The sequence below is a fragment of the Plectropomus leopardus genome, chromosome 19 (genome assembly GCF_026936395.1).
Source record: "Plectropomus leopardus strain MGB_pleo_1.0 chromosome 19, ASM2693639v1, whole genome shotgun sequence".
In the NCBI taxonomy this organism is placed as follows: Eukaryota; Metazoa; Chordata; class Actinopteri; order Perciformes; family Serranidae; genus Plectropomus; species Plectropomus leopardus.
In genome coordinates this window covers 12,889,577-12,908,739 of record NC_142194.1, presented here as the reverse complement: position 1 = coordinate 12,908,739, position 19,163 = coordinate 12,889,577, and the positions used below count along the sequence as shown (strand labels likewise).

Below are 19,163 nucleotides of genomic sequence, written 5' to 3'. Positions count from 1 at the left end.
GGCCCGCCCTTCGCCAGGGGACAGACAACTCAAACGATGCTTGTCACAATCCCTTGTCGTCTTAAATGGCTGACAAATATCGGGCTTTTTGTAATGGTGGTGCATCACAGAGGTTCCTTGTTGACGAACCTTCTTTTTAACTTTTATGTAAAGCTACTAAAAAGGACCAGGGGAGGAACAGGAATGACTGCTGAGCCGAGCGCGAGGAGCCTCCTGCAACATGGAGGTGTAAAAGACAATTCCTCTGGAAAATAATTTCAGCTGATGAAATAAAGAGAGCATTGCTATAAGATCACTCGTGTTATCATTACCGTATCAAGCGAGGCACAGCGGAGCGAGGATCTGAATGCAATTCGAGTGGTAATGTTTGAGCTCTCGCAGGACGGCCATGCCGAGGACGTGGTTGGTGTAGGAAATGAACAGGGACACCCAAAGACTCGTGCCTCTCCGTGGCAAACGGGAGAAGGCAGGGAGAGCTTCAAAATCACTTTTCAGACATCAAATAATTAATTTCTCTTCCCTCTCGCTCCCCCCTCGTTTCTCTCCTGGTGTCTGTATGGAAGACACAGCTCCAGTCACTTAAGGAGGGTTAACACCCGTCTAAATTAAATATTAAAAGGTGTCTGTACCTGCTGCTATTGTTGCCCCTTGGAATAAGATATAACCTATTTTTGACAAGTTTTCATCCTCAGCCTTCTACGGTGAGACGCTTGTCGAAAACCAAATCAGCGGACGGGGGGAGTGGTAGCGGGGCGTGGGGGGCATTGATGAATAATCTAGTTCATATTCCGATGACACCCGCCGCTCAGAGGGAGAGAAAGAAAGGGATGAAGAGAGGGAGAAAGAGACGGGCAGGTGGAGAAAAAGAGAGATGGACAGAGGAGGGGAAGATAAAAGCTGGGGGGGAAGTGAGGGATGAGCAAAGAGGAAAAAAGGAGGAAAAGAGGAGAAAAAAGGGAGGAGTGGCAGATGATAGCCGACGTCTGCCAAGGTATCACATGACAGTGCTCCTGTTTAAATAATAAAACAGGACGGGGGCTCTAAACAAATCGTTATCTTCCCACCTCCATACATCCTGCCTTCCCTCTGCCCCTCCCTCCATTTCCCGGCTTTTAAAAACTTGTTTTAATGCCATTTCTTAATGAACATAATAGCTCAGCGCTAATAATGAAAAGAAAATAAAAACATCTAAAAACGCGAAGGGGCCCCCGAGTTGTCGCCGGCGCTCAATTATTTCCTTGTCAAGTGGGTCTGTTTTTAATGAGGCCCTGTGGGACTGACGTCTGTCAGTCAGCCCTGACTTTTTGACACCATTACAACTTCAAATAGAAGCCGCCGCCACGCTGCCTTCCACCGCTCACTCGCTAGCTACTGCTCCGCTCATCTGACAGGCTGGGAGGGAGGGAGTGAGGGAGGGGAGGACAGGGGGGAGGAGAAAAGGTGGCAGGAGAGGTAGAGAGAAGAGGGAGGGGGGGCAGGAGGGAGAGAAAGACAGAGATAGAAGGGGAGAGGAGGAGAAGAGAGCACATCGGCACGTAGGTAAGCTGCACACATACACACACACACCCACCCACACACGCACACACTCACACACTCACACACACACACACACTCACACACTCACACACACACAGGGTGAAAAACAATCACTGAGGGTCATTACCAGATGAGGTTTGTCAAACTGCCAGAGATTTCACCCCCTACGTCTATGCTTCCTTGTTCACTTCCCTCCTTCTCTGCTTCCTTCCTTTTTTCATTATTCCTTCACTTTAATGATAAGTCTTGGTGGGTCGGCCCCGCATGGGACAGTCAGAGGCACACTATTTTGTTGGCCATTAATTTGAGGCTTTGAAGCAGACGGCGGCGCTGCGGCTAGTGAGGGCCTGTGAAATAGTGGTTGGTAGGAGGAGGTGTCGAAAAAGGGCGGGCTTGACACCCCAGACACCCCCGCATCGTGGAAAATGAAGACCGTGGCCCTGAAACAGAATAGCAAATGTCCTCGCCAGGAACCACCACACCGACCACAGGAGACACACTGCAATACTCCTGTGTGTGTGTGTGTGTGTGTGTGTAAGCGTGTTTGTGGCGTTACCTTCATGCATCTCAACTTCTGAAAATCCTCCAAATATGCTCCACACAAATTTAGATTTTCCAAGACCCCCTGAAGAATGGCTTTCCCCTGAAGAATTAAAACAGCAGTAGACTCACTTGCGTCTTTTTTTTTTCAAACACCTGCAAATGTATCACATCATAAGTCGGCGTACAGATAAACACAGAAACAAGGACTGCGTCACAATCTTCAGAACTCGACAAGAAAAAATATAGAACAAAAAAGTGCCAGTTCTAAAACAACTTAGATCCATTTATAAGAACAGAGGAAGAAGAAAAAACATTTATAAGACAAAAAACTTGAAATCCACACATTTCTGTTGGTCCTGGTGTACAGTCTGCATTTTAGAGTCTAATCACTGAACACTCAAAAATCAAGAAAAATAATGCTTAATGTTAATTCTGAATAGCTTTTATAAAATATACAGTCCTAACACGGTTAATTGCATCTGCATTTATAAATAAATAATAACAGAATCACTTGTATTGAGAGCAAAACACTATACATGATGTTAGTACACACAGTTGGACACGTATTATTACATTAAAAAGTCTGCAGGAATAAGTTGTGAAAAACTGTGTTCGGGAGATGAGGGGGAATTATAATGTTCGAAGAAACCTTTTTCTGCGTTGTATTGTATGTGCAAAGGTTGGAGTCAGTTCCCTGTTGTGTTAAAAACATTAAAACAGTCGATTTAATTCATTTTTTCAATCTCAAAACTTTCTTGAAATGTTAACATACTTTGTGGAAACGCTGTGATTGAAAACAAACAAACCTCTTCACCTTGATTGACTGAACAGAAGCTGAACTGACCTTAACCTTTTTTTTTTTTTTTCCTGTGCATCCTCTCTTTTCAAGGCAGCATCTATTTTTGGGCTCTGCTGAGCTTTTTAAAGAAGGAGTGTGAACAGCATATCTTATCTGAAGGCACTGTCCTCTGTGCTTTGTCGGGGCTACATGAAGAACAGCTGAATCATTTAGTTACAGAAGCTCATACATACTACAGTGTGTGTGTGTGTGTGTGTGTGTGTGTGTGTGTGTGTGTGTGTGTGTGTGTGTGTGTCTACTGTTGGTGGTAATAACAAATACCCCCCCCCCTCGATATCCAGGACTGTCACTCATGCACATGCGAATATACATATGTGTGCACTCTTTTCTCTCTGTCTCTCATGCACACACGCCGAATAACACTTGACCCGCCTCCGTCACGAGAAAAAAACAATCTGCATATCTGAATCCGCTTTGAGTTACAAAAAAAAAATTCAAAATCCCCAGGCCTTGTTCACCTGGGGACATGATGGGCTGCAGAACCACGTCGAGGACGACACCATGAAAAATATAAACTATCATAAAAACATCTCCCTCCTATTCTGATCCCTGGAGATGTATGAGAGAGCCTGACAGAGAGAGAAGGAGGAAAGAAAGAAGAAGAAAGAGAAGCGCAAAGTGGACAGAAAGAGAAAGAAACAGAAAAAGGAGAAAGAGACTGAGAAAAAAAAAGCTCCCTGTCAGGCTTTGGAAACTGTGATTCATGGGGACCATTTGTCCTAATTACAGCAGAACAACGCTTTTGTCGCTATTAATCACGCGTGTGTGTGTGTTTGTATTTGTGTCAGGGGAGGAGTGAGGGTGCGTATATGTGTGTAGAGGGGAGATCAGTGGCCCCGCAGATTAAAATAGATGGCCAGGATGATGGTGAGAAGGATGATGGCTCCGAGGATGAAGACCAGGACTCGATTCTGGATGATCCTGCAGAGAGGGAGAGAGAGACGGAGAGAGAGATCAGGCAGAGTTCACAGAAGTCATATTGTGTCTACAGAGAACGCGTAAAACAGTCACATGTTTATGTGCAAACTAAATGACCAGTCATCAACTGGAGGCTTATCGTGTTTAATAGCTACCATGAGGTCTGCATACAGGGTATTTACTAGTACACAATCACTGGCATGGGAGTGTAAAACACACACACACACTTGCAATATTTCTAAAACTGCATCACTTTTGTGTCTGACAAATTATTTCTGACTCCAAATGCACTCTGTAAAAAATCTCACACACACATACAAAAACACTCACAAACAAGCACAAACACACACCAGCTCTAAAACTTTATTTGCACAATAAAGTGGAAAAAGTGGCTCAGTGGTCTCCTGGAGGTAATAAAATCACTGAATTACTGATGGAATTTGCCATAAAACGACTCACTCTTTTGCACATTTAAATGTTCCCACTGTGACCTAAGTAAACTTGACAAGAGGGGGCTTTGAACCAAAAAAACACAAAGCTGGCAAAGAAGGGCTGCAGAGAGAGAGAGAGAGAGATGGAGAGACAGAGAGAGAGAGGGCCTCATCATCAACTCGTCTCATGTGTGTGTTCCCCCAAATTCTCCAGAGTTTGCATCACCACACATGCACGGACAAAACACACAAACTCCGAACCCTCCGCTGCTCCTGACAAATGAGAGAATTATCACATTTGCTGACATGTGGAGGGGTGGAGGAGAGGCCGAGGAGGGGGGCACTGTCCACTTCTCTAAGCAGGAGATGAATAGCCCATGCTGTGGCCATTTATCACCGGGGAGGGAGGTGGGGGAGCTGGCTGGTTGCTCAGTCACCCTGCTACCCTCTAAAGCCCATGTCTGAGCTTGCGGCCTCCGGTCCACCAGCTCGGACCTGCGGCAGCCTCGACACTTTTAAAACCCACAGCTATGGAAGAAAGGATGACAAAAATGCATCACAGCGATGCTTTAATGCTTACACCTTCCCTTTGTGTATGCTGTTTACAGAGAAGTGTATGTTCAGATGCACAAAGGACTCCGGCCACTTACAAAAATCCAATCACCAATCCCTTAACTCACCATGAACGAGGAGCAAGACACATCTCACTGGATAACACCAGAGAGCTCATTGCAACTACTGTTTGTAAGTAGCGCTGCCTTATAAGAAGACAGTTTATCCTTGAATAAATGCATATATTATCGTGAAAGTGTCATGCTGTATACAGTAAACCTTGTCTTCGCGCAACACGAGTTACAGTTATGATATATTTTTAAATCATGCTCCTGTCTTAAGCCATGCAAGAGTTCCTAAGGCAACACAAAAAAACCCAACAAAAATTGTAATAAAACATCAAACTGCATGTGTCATATTAGCACATGTCTATGTTGTGGTAAGAGTTCGGGATGCTATGATGAGGCGGAGATGATTGGCTGAAGTCAGCTGGGGAGGAGATCCCACTGAAACACTAATCAGAGCATGCTTAGCAAGGCCACGTCTCCCCCTATTAATTGACATTCATTATTTACAATGATTATTTATCCCAGCCAAATACCCAGAGGAGGTGCTTGTGTGTGTGTGTGTGTGTTGGGAGATCGCTCTGTGTTGTTTGTTACTTTTTCAGCTAAGGAAAAGAGGGGAGGGTGACGCCAGGCCTGGGGGTGGAAAAATGAACAGGAAGTTAGTTTAAACCTCACGGATGACGAGCTCAGGTGCTTGGAGAGAGACGGGGGGGTTCAATTATGTAAAAAAAAAAAAAAGAAAAAAAAAGCATTCATTAAAAGGAGTCTGATTTGGTGGCAAACAACGCCGAAGAACTTCAAACACTCAAACGTTCAAAGCAGTAAGAAATATGACAGAGCTGCGATTTAAGAACTTTTTCTCAGGGGACAGATATTCTAAAAAATACTTTCTTTGACCTAAACTGATTCTCTGTGCACCAATCTAACAAAACGCGTCTTGAAGTCTAATGTAAAATAGCTGATCTTATTTGCAGCAGCTAGAACCCTTAAACAGAAGATGGATGCAAATGCAGTACTGGCCAATCAAAAGAAACTTTTAAGGTTAAATTCAAGTCTGCCTTTCACTTTTCTTGCAGTGTGTTTGAATCCACTGTGAGCGACAAAACGTCAAGGCTGAACCAGTAATCATAAGCTCTCACATCTCTCCTCTAATGTTCCCAATAATTCAAGAGAAACTACAAGATCTTGTGAAGGTTATTCCAGTGGCCCTGAGAGCTCAACACACTGCAAAGTAAGAAAACTCAAGCAAACAGACGCAAAAAAATGATGAGACATCTTCCACTTGACGACACAAGAAAACATCATATCATCGAAAGCCGAACATCCATCAAACATTAATTAACCATTTAATTTTTAAGGAAAAACACAAAATTTAATACAGCACACTTTTACTTTTAGCCCAGTGCGCCATTGACTCGGTGAGCTTTAGCACCAAATTTTGAAGCACTTTTCATTTAGAGGTGGTGAAATTTGAATGTTTTGTGATATGAATGTCTTTTCTTTTGTTTTCTGTTGGCTTTGCTGTTTGATAACCAACTAAGCAAGTCAGTATGTGTTAACACGCCTGCTGCAACACTCTGGTCTCCACTGGTTAGGCCCAGGAGAGAGCTAGCTAGCAGCGCTCATCCCAAATTCGACCCCATGGTGGCAGGATGGTGTTGCCAAGCTTCGGTCTCACCCCAAGTTGCCACGATGAGTAATGATAATAATAACAATAACAATAACAATAACAATAATAATAATAATAATAATAATAATAATAATAATAATAATAATAATAATAATAATAATGATAATTTTATAATACCTTTAAAAACTGTTGTTTACAAAGTGTTTTAACAGACACAAAGCAAAAGCAGGAACTCAGGGAATAATAAAATAAACATCAACAAACATGCCAAACAGAGAAAGGCCTAGAAAAGTCAAACAAAAAGGCACAAACAAAATATGTATACAAAGGGTCAACAAGAATAGAGCAAATAAAAGAAAAGTAATAAAACTGCCAGATCCCTAAGGCAGCTAAAGTACTAAATGAATGAAGTTTTAGAAATTATAAGAATGAAAACAATAAAAGACGATAAAAATAATATAAGAAATAATATAACAGGATGACATCACATCGGCAGGGATGAAAGAAAAATAAAAACAGGTGAATAAGAGATACAAGAACAAGTAAATTAAAACATGAAAAGATGGTAAAAACAGGACATCAGTAGGATAAAAACGGATAAATAGAGTAAGAGCAGAAAAATAGAGGAAGAGACATTATATAAAAGCAAATCTGTAAAAGTGGGTTTTAAGAAGAGGTTTAAAAGAAACGACTTAATTCATGTTCATTCCTATGAGAGCTGCTAAGTGGCTCATAAAGCAAAAAATGCTTTATTTTAGCAGGGGCCCCGACTTTCAACATTATTGGGCCCATAGAGAATGGGCACTGGAGACTTCCATTGGTGGAGCAGCTGACTTTCGGTTTAGCGCTCTGCTAGCTTGAATCGCGATCAAATAATTTAATCTTTCGGCTCCTCTAGACTTTCTGGGTTTTGTCAAACTGAATGGATTAAATCTTGATAAAATGAATCATTTCACTGAGGTTTTGACACCCACAAAAACATACTCATTGATTTACAGACATCTCCCAATGTAAGTCAAAAGGGAAAAAGTCTTTCTGGGCCCCGTGACATCACATGACGGACCCAGATGCTGTAATTCCACTTTTGGCCACTATGTAAAATTAGCTTCAGAGCCTGGCGCACTCGGTAGGGCGGGATCAGGCTAAACACTCTTGAGAAAAAACATTGCACTGGACTTCTTGAGGATTATGAAATTATTGAAGTCGGTTCTAGCCAGACAGACTGGGATGAGTTACATAGCAGTTATGATTCACTTGTGTAATGATGAAATCTATCTAAGCAATCATTTCTGTCATCCCGCAAAGAGCCACAGCCTGTTTTTCTCTGGCTGCTTGAGAAGCAAAGATATTAATGTCATCACTCTTCTTTAACCACCGGTTTGGTGGTAAAAAAGCTGAAAAGTCACTTCTTAAGTTACATTTTATCCAGGGCAGGAAATTATTCTTTTTGTATTACAATCACACAAAGAGTTACAAATCAACACTTGGCACACAATAGGAAAAAAAATATCCCAAATAATAGCTATTTTACTAATTGTGCATTTAATCTTTTTCCATTTAGTCACTCAAAACAACTGGTGTCTATGACAAGAAAAAACACACTCCCAGGGGACAGATCATTTTCATAATCCTCTGGACAATTTATCTGCATGCTGTCACTTGTAGATTTAATCTACAGATTTATGTTCTGCATCCAGCAAAGCACTTTACGATGAGCTCACTAGACAAATGAGCTTCTACAATAAAAGTCATTTTAGTTTAAACTCTTCAGGCAACAGAAGCAGCTCGAATAAAACTCAAATATAGAAAACCTGCCCCCCTTCAAAACTACCCAAAAATGAAATAAAATCCCAAAAATTGGGAGGTAGGAGAGTGAAGAACATGGTTTTCCTCTGCCGTATGGTTGATCCCATCCTGACACGTGGCCAGACAGAACAGAACTTATCAAACCGGATCCATCCTCCAGCTTTGACACTTGACATAGAGGTGGGGGGTGAGGTGTGTGTGTGTGTGTGGAGGGGAAGATTTGGGATGTGTGAGCGATGCACACATACAAGGCTGCACGCACACTCCTACACACCAAGTTTGAGGAGGCTTACCTTTACCCTGTGCCCTACTATGATACTATGATCCCAAAGTATTTTTCTCTATCTGTGCCCCCCCCCCATCCCAGAAAGAAAAAAACACACCAACAGTAACTGTAACTGAGCCGCCAGCCAATAACAGCACATGATACTGGTCGTTCTATTGGCTCCTGATGTTCCTTCATCGCAGGCAGCCAGTCAGCTTACACCTTACTAGACGGAAACGCACAGATATATACTGCGCTAATGTTAGAGAGACGGAGAGAGAGAGAGAGTCGGAGTGATGAGTGCAAAAGAGGAGCAAGAAAATAAAGCAAGCAGGAAGGACTGAAATGGACAATAAAGCAGCTGAGAGTGAAAAACAAGAGAGAAAAAGAGTAGAGAGACAGAAATAGAGAGGTGGAGAGAGGAAAGAAAGACAGAGAAAGAGAGAGAGAAGTCCGTTTACCCAGGGAGGCAGAGCTGGAGGAGAGGCTCCTCGGAGACAGATGAAAATAATGAGGACTTTTCTGTCAGGAAAGATTTACAAAATCGTACCAGTGTTATTAAAATTTAAAATCTTCCGTTTTTTTTTTTCCTCTTTTTCTCCCTTCCCACCCTCTTCCTCCCTCCCTCTCTTCCTCTCCCTGTTTTTTTCCCTCCTCTTCCAGCCGCACAGCCTTATTACCAGCTCTAATGAGCACCGGGATACACCTCAGCTGTGTGTGTGTGCGTGTGTGTGAGTGTGTGTGTGTAACGGGGTATGGGTGTGTGTGTTGGGGTCCAGGTCCCTAGTGCCAGCTCCATCAGCGCTCACATTCCCCAGTCCCTTCAACGACACACACAAAACAAAACACACAAAGGTGGGGACACAGATACACGCGGACACGTGTGTACACACACACACACACACACACATACATGCGAACATGAATAATAGGGGACTATCTAAGTGTACTATCCAAGAGGGAACCTTTATTAGCAGTCATTTTAAAAATACAAAACTAGAATTGAAAATTTACTTTTTGAGGTCTTCTTTCACAATATTACTTGCAATGTGATTTTTACAATTTTTTAAAGAAATTGCCAAGAGGGGACCTGAAGCCTTGAGCGACGTCTGCCTATCAAAGGGGGGACATCCATATACTGCAGTCAAACTGGTTTATCCTGGTTCTCTCACCTATAGAGTGCTTCTTTTTCACTAAAACTTCATTTGTATCTTTAAAATGGGTATGTAAAACTTTATTGCTTGCAATATATCAACATTTTTTGTGATAATAAATATTACAGAAATAATACTTGCCAAAGCAAGTATATCTTTTAAAGAAGGCTCCATAATCCTGTGAATTCAGTTTTATCTTACATTTACTGTTAATAATAACTTTATTGTTGTCTTGTTTTATATATGTATATATATATATATATATATATATATGTATATTAGACCAGACCAATTGTAACTACCAATGTATCACCAAAATTCAGAAAAATAAATCTATAAGCAGAGTAACATTATACATAAAATGATCAGCAATATAATTACTTATTTTAATAAATAATATATTTATTTTAATTAATTAATCACTATAAAATGATTTAACACAAGTCTGTGACTAGACCTTAAAAGCTGTTTGCTTCCAAAAAGAAAGAAATCAAACTGTGACATGACAGTTGAGCTCAGGTCCCAGAGAAGTCAGTGGCGTTTCTGGATTTTTTGTTGAATCTGGCTTTCACTTAGCATAGTAGAGTCTTAAATTGCATTTATAGATGCAGTGATGAACTGTGTTCACTGTCAGTGGTTTCAGGTGTCCCCAGGCTCATTTTGTGATATCATGTTGGTATTTAATGCAGTGCAGCTTTATGGGTCAAAGGTCTTGGCCATTCATTTTGGTTTTTAGCCTTGTCCCTTTTATGTGCAGAGATTTCTCAAGGTTCTCTAAATCTTTTCATGCTATTATGGCAGATAGTTAATGGATTTGAACAGCAAATATCTTGTTTTGTAATGTATTCCTTTGTGTTCTAATAGTTTTTCAGTGATGGATGAAACACCTGTGTTTGTTAGTGTATTTTAGCATTATCTAATCTAGACCCCCATTCAAAGATGTTTGGTTTTTTAATGACTACAGTCTGTAACACATACTACACACACTGGCATGCAGCATTGTCACAGTGCACAGAGAGTGTGCGTGAAGTGAAAAGGCACATAATAAATGTTACGATAAGTTCACAATGACACTCAAGCTTTACAGGACTTTATATTCCAGTATTGAAACTGAAACTTTCTTTAGCACTTAAAGTTTAACTGGTATGTTAGTGTTTTTTGATGGGCATTGAAATGGTGATGAGCCACCAACAACTCATCTCAAAACCATCAACAGGATACACATCTATGAATGGGCCTTCATAAGTCGACTTCTGTTTGTACTCTTTGAACTTTGCACTCTAAAAAGAAAAAAAAAAAAATGTCCCACACTCCATTTCCTTTGTAAGAAAACTAAAAAGGAGTTTTAAATTAAAATTATGTAACATCAAACTTTGACTTGACCTTTAAAATTGTTCAATTTCAAAATACTTACCTGACCAGTTTTCACAAGTAGTGAATGTCAATCAAGTTTTCAATATGCTTGTGTTCTCAGTCTGTACTTAAAGAAATGCAACTTGTTTGTTGGTGCACATTACAGAAGAAAGGTCCACCCTTGAGTAGGATATAATGACATGAGTCCACTGTTGGCTGGTACATAATGTCACAAGTTCCTTCTTAGATAGCTAATTTGGAGTGACGCTCACACTCAACCATAAAGCTTACATACAAACATATTTAATAATACTTGTGAAAAAAAATCTCATCTGAATAATGTTACATTTCTTCTTCAAATATGATTTGTTAGTATGTTTGTGTAACAGAATATAAAGGCTCAACTTTAGTGGCTGGCTTAACCTTTTTATGGCTTGATACTGTATTAATGGGAAATTATGCCCATTTCTAAAATACATACATATTATTTCTATGGATCTAAGGCAGTCTAAAAAACATTAGTAAACATATAGCCTTTCGCTCCCATATCCAAAAACTGGAGTGCTTGTGATGTCATGTGATATAAAGTGTAGAGTTGCTCCATTGATATGAAATTGTGAAAGATTTTCTAGATGACACTGAGAACAGCCAGAACAATGTTATAAATATATATGGGAACATTTTCTGTTACAGAACTGACAACACCAATATAATAAAGTTCATTTGGGTTTAAGGGATAACAAACATTCTGTTGGTCCCCAAAATTAGGCTCTCGATGAGCAGAAGGAGCAGCTCAGACTTTATACTTCATGACATTACAAGTCTGAGACTTCTTTCTCTAGTGTCTAGATCAGAGATATCACACATACTGGCTGATCCCTTGGCCATGGAAAAAAAAAACATACTGGAATTCCTACTTTAGATGTTCACCTTACAATGAAGGGTTTCCCAGAAAGGACCAAAACGATATTAAGGTCAGCAACAGTATGTTCTGATTAATCATAAAAATAGATTTATTATCAGACTTTACTGAAATTCCCATTAAGAGTTATTACAAGCACAGGATCTTTTTTACAATGTATGTGGTGCTATTAATGTATATGCATAAGAATGCATTTTCTTTGTTGATCAACATTACAGAAAAAGGGCCACATATAGAATAAAGCTGACCCAATCGTGGTCCCAAGTTGGCTGGTACAATGACACAAGTTCCCTTTTGGATAGGACAGAGTGATATTCACACTCCACCATAGATTAATGAAAAGAAATAGAAAGGTGCATTTTGTAAAGAGAAAAATATCTAATACAAAATGTATCTATTCAGTAAAGCTTCTCATTGTTTAGTAAATTGGCACCAGAAATGTTGCCATTGTAGTATTTAAAAATAAAGGCTATAATGTGAACACAATTATAATTGTCTTAGTATTCACTGTGACGTGACAGATGAGCTCAGGTCCGGGGGAAGTTGGCAGTGTTTCTGGATTTTGTTGATATCTGGCTTTCACTTTGCATAGTTAAGTCTTAATTTGCATTTATAGATACAGTGATAAACTGTGTCCACTGTCAGTGGTTTTAGTGTCCCCGAGCTCATTTTGTGATATCCTTCAGTCATGTTGGTATTTAATGCAGTGCAGCTTTATGGGTCAAAGGTCATGGCCATTCATTTTTGGTTTTTAGCCTTGTCTCTTTTATGTATTTCTCAAGGTTCTCTGAATCTTTTCATGTTATTATGATAGGTAATGGATTTGAACACCAAATATCTTGTTTGTAATGTGTTTCCATTGTGTTCAAAATGAATAGTTTTTAGTGATGGATGAAACACCTGTGTTTGTAAGTGTATTTTAGCATTATCTAATCTAGACCCCATTCAAAGATGTTTGTTTTTAATGACTTTACAGTCTATAACATATACTACACACACTGGCATGCAGCATTGTCACAGTGCACAAAGAGTGTGCATGAAGTGAAAGGCACATAATAAATAATATAATAATACGATAAGTTCACAATGTCACTCAGCTTTACAGGACTTTAAATTCCAGTATTGTGAACTAAAACCTTTCTTTAGCACTTAAAGTTTAACTGGTATGTTAGTGTTTTTGATGGCATTGAAATGGTGATGAGCCACCAACACCTCATCTCAAAACCATCACAGCAGGATACACATCTATGAATGGGCCTTCACTAGTTATCTTCTGTTGACCCCATTCAAAGAGGTTTGTGCAACCCAGAACTAAGTTTTTATTATTGTTATATCTATTTTTGGTTGTTTTTGATAACTATAGCTGGAAAACACATAGAGTTGTAAATTAGTTGGATTTAGCAAATACAGGGCTGGTATACAGTCATTGTCACTGCGGCACAGAGAGTGTGCATGAAGGCATGTGAGATTGCTAAAATAAGTTTATATGACACTCAGCTTTACAGGTCTTTACATTCCAGTGTTGTCAACTGAAACAACTCTTTAGCACTTAAAAGTTTAACCAATGTTAATGTGTTTCTGATGGCCATTGCGTTAAAAATTCAGACAAACAGAGCCACTGAGAGCCAAGATGCCCTACTGCTTTAGAGGGCCACTTAATAAATAATTACCTTTCAATTATTTCAGTGATATTACATACATGTGGTTATTATGTCACTTCCCAGCAGATGTTTTCTTCATGAAAAACATGTTTAACTCCTTTTTTTGAATAGCTTGTAGTCAATTGTGCAATTGACGACAAATGTGGAATTCTGCTTGTATTTCTACTCTTTACAGTTTAACATTATCTTACCCAACATCCACTTGTTTAACACAGGAAAGAGGAAAAAAGCCATGTTTCAGTCCAGATACAACATCTAGGATATGAGAAGTAAGCAACCCTGAAGCCCAATGTAATGTATCCGTCCTCATGACCATAACGACCATCGCTGGCTAGAAGAAAACCATCCCCACTGCAGGGAATCAAGGCCTGACAGATTTTCACAGGCTGACTTGCAGAGAATCAAACCCCTCACCCACTGCAGGTCACTCACTTCAGTGGCAGCAGTCTCCACTGTTCAACACTCAAAGTTAGGATCTGAGAATCATATGGGTGCTGGTCACTCCACCTCTTCAGTGTAGAAGAAATTACATATTTTTGTCCACTTCATCAACTGAAGGCCAAGTAAATATAAAATATATCTATAAACTGTGTGTGAATGTAATAAAGACAGATTGCTTTCTAAAAGAATGCACAAAGCCACTGAATCAAATGTACATAGATCATACAGAGATGAATAACATTTTTTTCACACATATGAATACTCGCCTCTTTTAGGGATGCATCTTACTCCATAAATGTGGTAATTTTACATGTCGGTATCATCTTTCTGAAGCTGGCAATACTGTATTATAGGCATCATTAATAACTTGTTAACTGACTGTTAATTATACTTTTGTCAATACTCCTTGATAACCAATGAAGAAATGATAACTAATTATCTTTACTTATTAAAAGTAATGTTATAGATTGTTATTTTTATTAGTCAAATACCAAGACTTATACAGTCTTGTATAAATACATAAACTAAGTATTAATGGTTTCCAACTAATTTGTAAACCTTTGTAAAAACAAAAAAAAGTAAATTATACAATATAAATATCTCTTGGATAGATAGACCAAATATTTATAACACTTTGTTAACTATTAATAGTTGGTTTGAAAACTGTTTATAAACATTGTTTGGATGGTTTCTATAAAGTTGCAACTGCTAATGGTAATAAACTGTTAAACTGTTAACAAATACCATGTAGCAGATCTTGAAATACTATTTGGAAGACCATTATAAAGTTGCAGTTGCTATTTAAATCTTTTTGAGTCACTTAATAAATAATGCTTTTCTAAGCACTTTGTAAAGTATACATACACGTTTGCTCTTCATTAAATTTTTAATAGGTTTCAAAAGTTGCAAAACAACAATAACCCACTACATTTATCTTTGGCTCAAAGTTGCATGTCAACATTGACTTTCTGTTCATATATGTGTTTAAAATGATAATCACACAATCAGGACACAAATATGTACTCTTTATGTAAGCTCACCTATAAAACATTTAAAGTGGGGCCAAATTAGTTTTTACTCATACAATCAATAACCATTGACAACATTTTAACTATCTAAATAATGTTTTGTAGATGCTTTACAGAGTATCTAATTCTGTAGTATTGTTTTACCTCTTTAGTTAAAACAGAACCTTTTATTATAATTAGAATAATGAAATGTAAACTTGAGGCAATAACCTGTGCAACATCAAAATGGTATGTCATGAAATTACAGATGTAATCATTAGGTAACTGAATATGTTCAACTACATAAATATCCATAATAGTACAAGTTTTTGAAAAAAAACAGTATTTAAATGGGAATTAAAGTGGAGAATTGTATGCCTACTCATTTAATTTCAGGGTGTTCTTCCCAATAATCCAGGGATGTTGTACTAACCAAGATAAGCAGTGTGTGCTACTTGTTAAACCCAGGATGGGGAATAAGCCACTGCTTCAGTCCAGTCTAAATCAGATACAGCATCTTGGATATGAGAAGTTAGCAACCCCTTAGCTCAATGTGTCATGTGCTAATGACCATCGTCAGCTAGAAGAAACCATCCCCGTGACTGCAGGAATCAAGGCCTGACAGATTTTCACAGACTCACTTGCATAGAGTCAAACCCCTCACTCACTGCAGGTCACTCACTTCTCAGTGGCAGCAGTCTCCACTGTTCAACATTCAAAGTTAGGATCTGAGAATCATATGGGTGTTGGTCACTCCACCTCTCAGTGTAGAGGAAATTACATATTTTTGTCAGCTTCATCAACTGAAGGCTCATAAATCTAACAATATATCTATAACACCATGTGATTGCTTACTTAATAATGCAGAGCACCACTGAATCAAATGTTTAACATCTAGAGAGATGAACAACAATTTTCACAAACAAATGAATATTTAACCTCCTTTAGGGATGCATTTAAAACCCATAAATGTGCTGGTAATTTTACATGTCAGTGTCATCTTTCCTAAACTGGCTTGTTAACAGACTGTTAATTTCACTTTTATGTCAATACTACTTGATAACTAATAAATAAATTGTAACTACTGATGGTAATGCTGATACACTGATACACTACTGATGGTATATTGTTAAACTGTTAAAAAATACCATGTAGTGGATCTTGACATATTATTTGGGAGGCCATTTTAAAGTTGCATTTGCTGTTTTAAATCTTACAGTCACTTAAAAAATGCTTTGTTTCTCAGCGCTGTGTTAAGCATGCATACACGCTTTGCCCCTATTAAATGTTTTATAGGTTAGAAAACTATTTATTTTCATATATATAAGTTCAAACTGATTTATGACCAAACCTTTTAAATTTATATCACTGCAGCTCAAATGAAAAGGGTTCAGAGGTGAAAATGGACTACATAAATTCAACATTACAGATCAATAACAAAACCTATGTTACAAAACTACAATAATCCACCATGTTTTTTCTTTGGCTCAATGTTGCATTCTGACATTTTATTTCTGTTTCCTGAATATGTTTAACATGATGATCAGATTGATCAATTTTTACTCTTTAGTTTTGTTTTACTCTATAGTTGAAACCAAACCTTTTTATTATGATTAGAACAATTAAATGTTAACTTGGCACAATAAACTATGTAACATCACAATGGTTTTGCCATGAAATTCATATAATTATTAGGTGATTAAATATGTTCAAATATTTAACTATCCAGTAAAAAAGTACAACTTTTGTATCAGTATTCAAGCTAGTGGGAATTTGAGTGGAGAATTATATGCCCAATCTGTAAACTTTTAGGATGTTCTTCCCAATAATCCAGGGATGTTGTACTAACCAAGATAAGCAGTGTGTGCTACTTGTTAAACCCAGGATGGGGGAATAAGCTACGTTTCAGTCAGTCTAAATCAGATACAGCATCTTGGATAGCAGAAGTTAGCAAACCCTAGCTCAATGTGTCATGTGCTAAGGTAAGACCATCGTCAGCTAGAAGAAACCATCCCCACTGCAGGGAATCAAGGCTCGACAGATTTTTCACAGACTCACTTGCATAGAGTCAAACCTCACTCACTGCAGGTCACTCATACTTCTCAGTGGCAGCAGTCTCCACTGTTCAACATTCAAAAGTTAGGATCTGAGAATCATATGGGTGCTGGTCACTCCACCTCTTCAGTGTAGAGAAATTACATATTTTTGTCAGCTTCATCAACTGAAGGCTCATAAATCTAATAATATATCTATAACACCATGTGATTGCTTACTTAATAATGCAGAGCACCACTGAATCAAATGTTTAACATCTTAGAGAGATGAACAACAATTTTTCACAAACAAATGAATATTTAACCTCCTTTAGGGATGCATTACGCTCCATAAATGTGCTGGTAATTTTACATGTCAGTGTCATCTTTCCTAAGCTTGGCTGTTAACAGACTGTTAATTTCACTTTGTCAATACTACTTGATAACTAATAAATAAATTGCAACTACTGATGGTAATGCGCTGATACACTGATACACTACTGATGGTATATTGTTAAACTGTTAAAAAATACCATGTAGTGGATCTTGACATATTATTTGGGGAGGCCATTTTAAAGTTGCATTTGCTGTTTTAAATCTTACAGTCACTTAAAAATGCTTTGTTTCTCAGACTGTGTTAAGCATGCATACACGCTGTTGCCCCATTAAATGTTTTATAGGTTAGAAACTATTTATTTTCATATATAAGTTCAAACTGATTTATGACCAAACCTTTTAAAATTTATATCACTGCAGCTCAAATGAAAAGGGTTCAGGAGGTGAAAATGGACTACATAAATTCAACATTACAGATCAATAACAAAACCTATGTTACAAAACTACAATAATCCACCATGTTTTTTCTTTGGCTCAATGTTGCATTCTGACATTTTATTTCTGTTTCTGAATATGTTTAACATGATGATCAGGCGCATCACTCTTACTCTTTAGTTTTGTTTTACTCCTATAGTTGAAACCAAACCTTTTATTATGATTGGAACAATTAAATGTTAACTTGGCACAATAAACTATGTAACATCACAATGGTTTGCCATGAAATTCATGTAATTATTAGGTGATTAAATATATTCAAATATTTAACTATCCAGTAAAAAAAGTACAACTTTTGTATCAGTATTCAAGCTAGTGGGAATTTGAATGGAGAATTATATGCCCAATCTGTAAACTTTAGGATGTTCTTCCCAATAATCCAGAGATGTTGTATTAGCTAAAATAAGCACTGTGTGCCACTTGCTTAACCCAGGACAGGGACAGACCCATGTCTCAGGCAGTCAGAGTTGATGTAACATTCTAGCTAATATAAATTAGCATCTCTGAAGTTTAATGTGGAATGGCCTATTGACCATCGTCAACAACAAAGAAAACCAACCCCACACTGCAGAGAATCAAGGCCTGGCACAGAGCTGCACACGCTGACCCCCTCACCCTCTCCAAGTCACTCATTTCTCAGAGGCAACCTTAAAGGCTGCACATGGGTGCTGGACACCCACTCAGTCAATGTGGAGGATTGTTTAATGCTTACATCATAAACTAAAAACCCTTTAAGGAATTTGAAATTCTTCATATAAACCAAAACTGTGTTGAATAATAATAAGTCCCTCTGGTCACTGCAGCATGCACACAGAGAGATGGCAAATCATTTAATCCAATACAAAATGAGTAGTCAGCCTCTGTTAAAGACACAATCCATAAATGTGCTGGTAATTTTGCATGCCAGTACACCCATTTAAAAACTCTCAGTTCCCTCTCCTACAACAGAAGACTTTAAAAGGTGGTATACAGCAGACAATCCAATCCAAATCTCTCAGCGTTATTTTTTTATTTTACTTGAAAGTGAATCCTATTTTGATCCTAGTTCTGCAGTTTTTGTATTGTTGGCTGTTTTATATTTCTTTAGTTGTTTTAGTAGTTGTAGTTGTTTTGGTTTTCTTGAGATCTAGTAATGTGTATATACAATTTTGTC

The 19,163-nt window shown here is 38.3% G+C and overlaps 1 protein-coding gene across 3 annotated transcripts in view; it reads right to left on the bottom strand.

The window, feature by feature from the left end:
* Window positions 1-2,208: 2,208 nt before the first annotated feature.
* The window catches only part of vti1a (vesicle transport through interaction with t-SNAREs 1A), a 156,955-nt gene continuing 140,000 nt past the window's right edge, over window positions 2,209-19,163 (bottom strand). For all 3 annotated transcript variants that reach the window (XM_042507708.2, XM_042507706.2, XM_042507707.2), the window contains one exon: window positions 2,209-3,859. Coding sequence is in view for 2 of the 3 variants with exons in the window: in XM_042507706.2 (XP_042363640.1) it covers window positions 3,766-3,859 (94 nt within the window). In the remaining variant the exon portion in view is untranslated. The remainder of the gene's footprint in view (window positions 3,860-19,163) is intronic.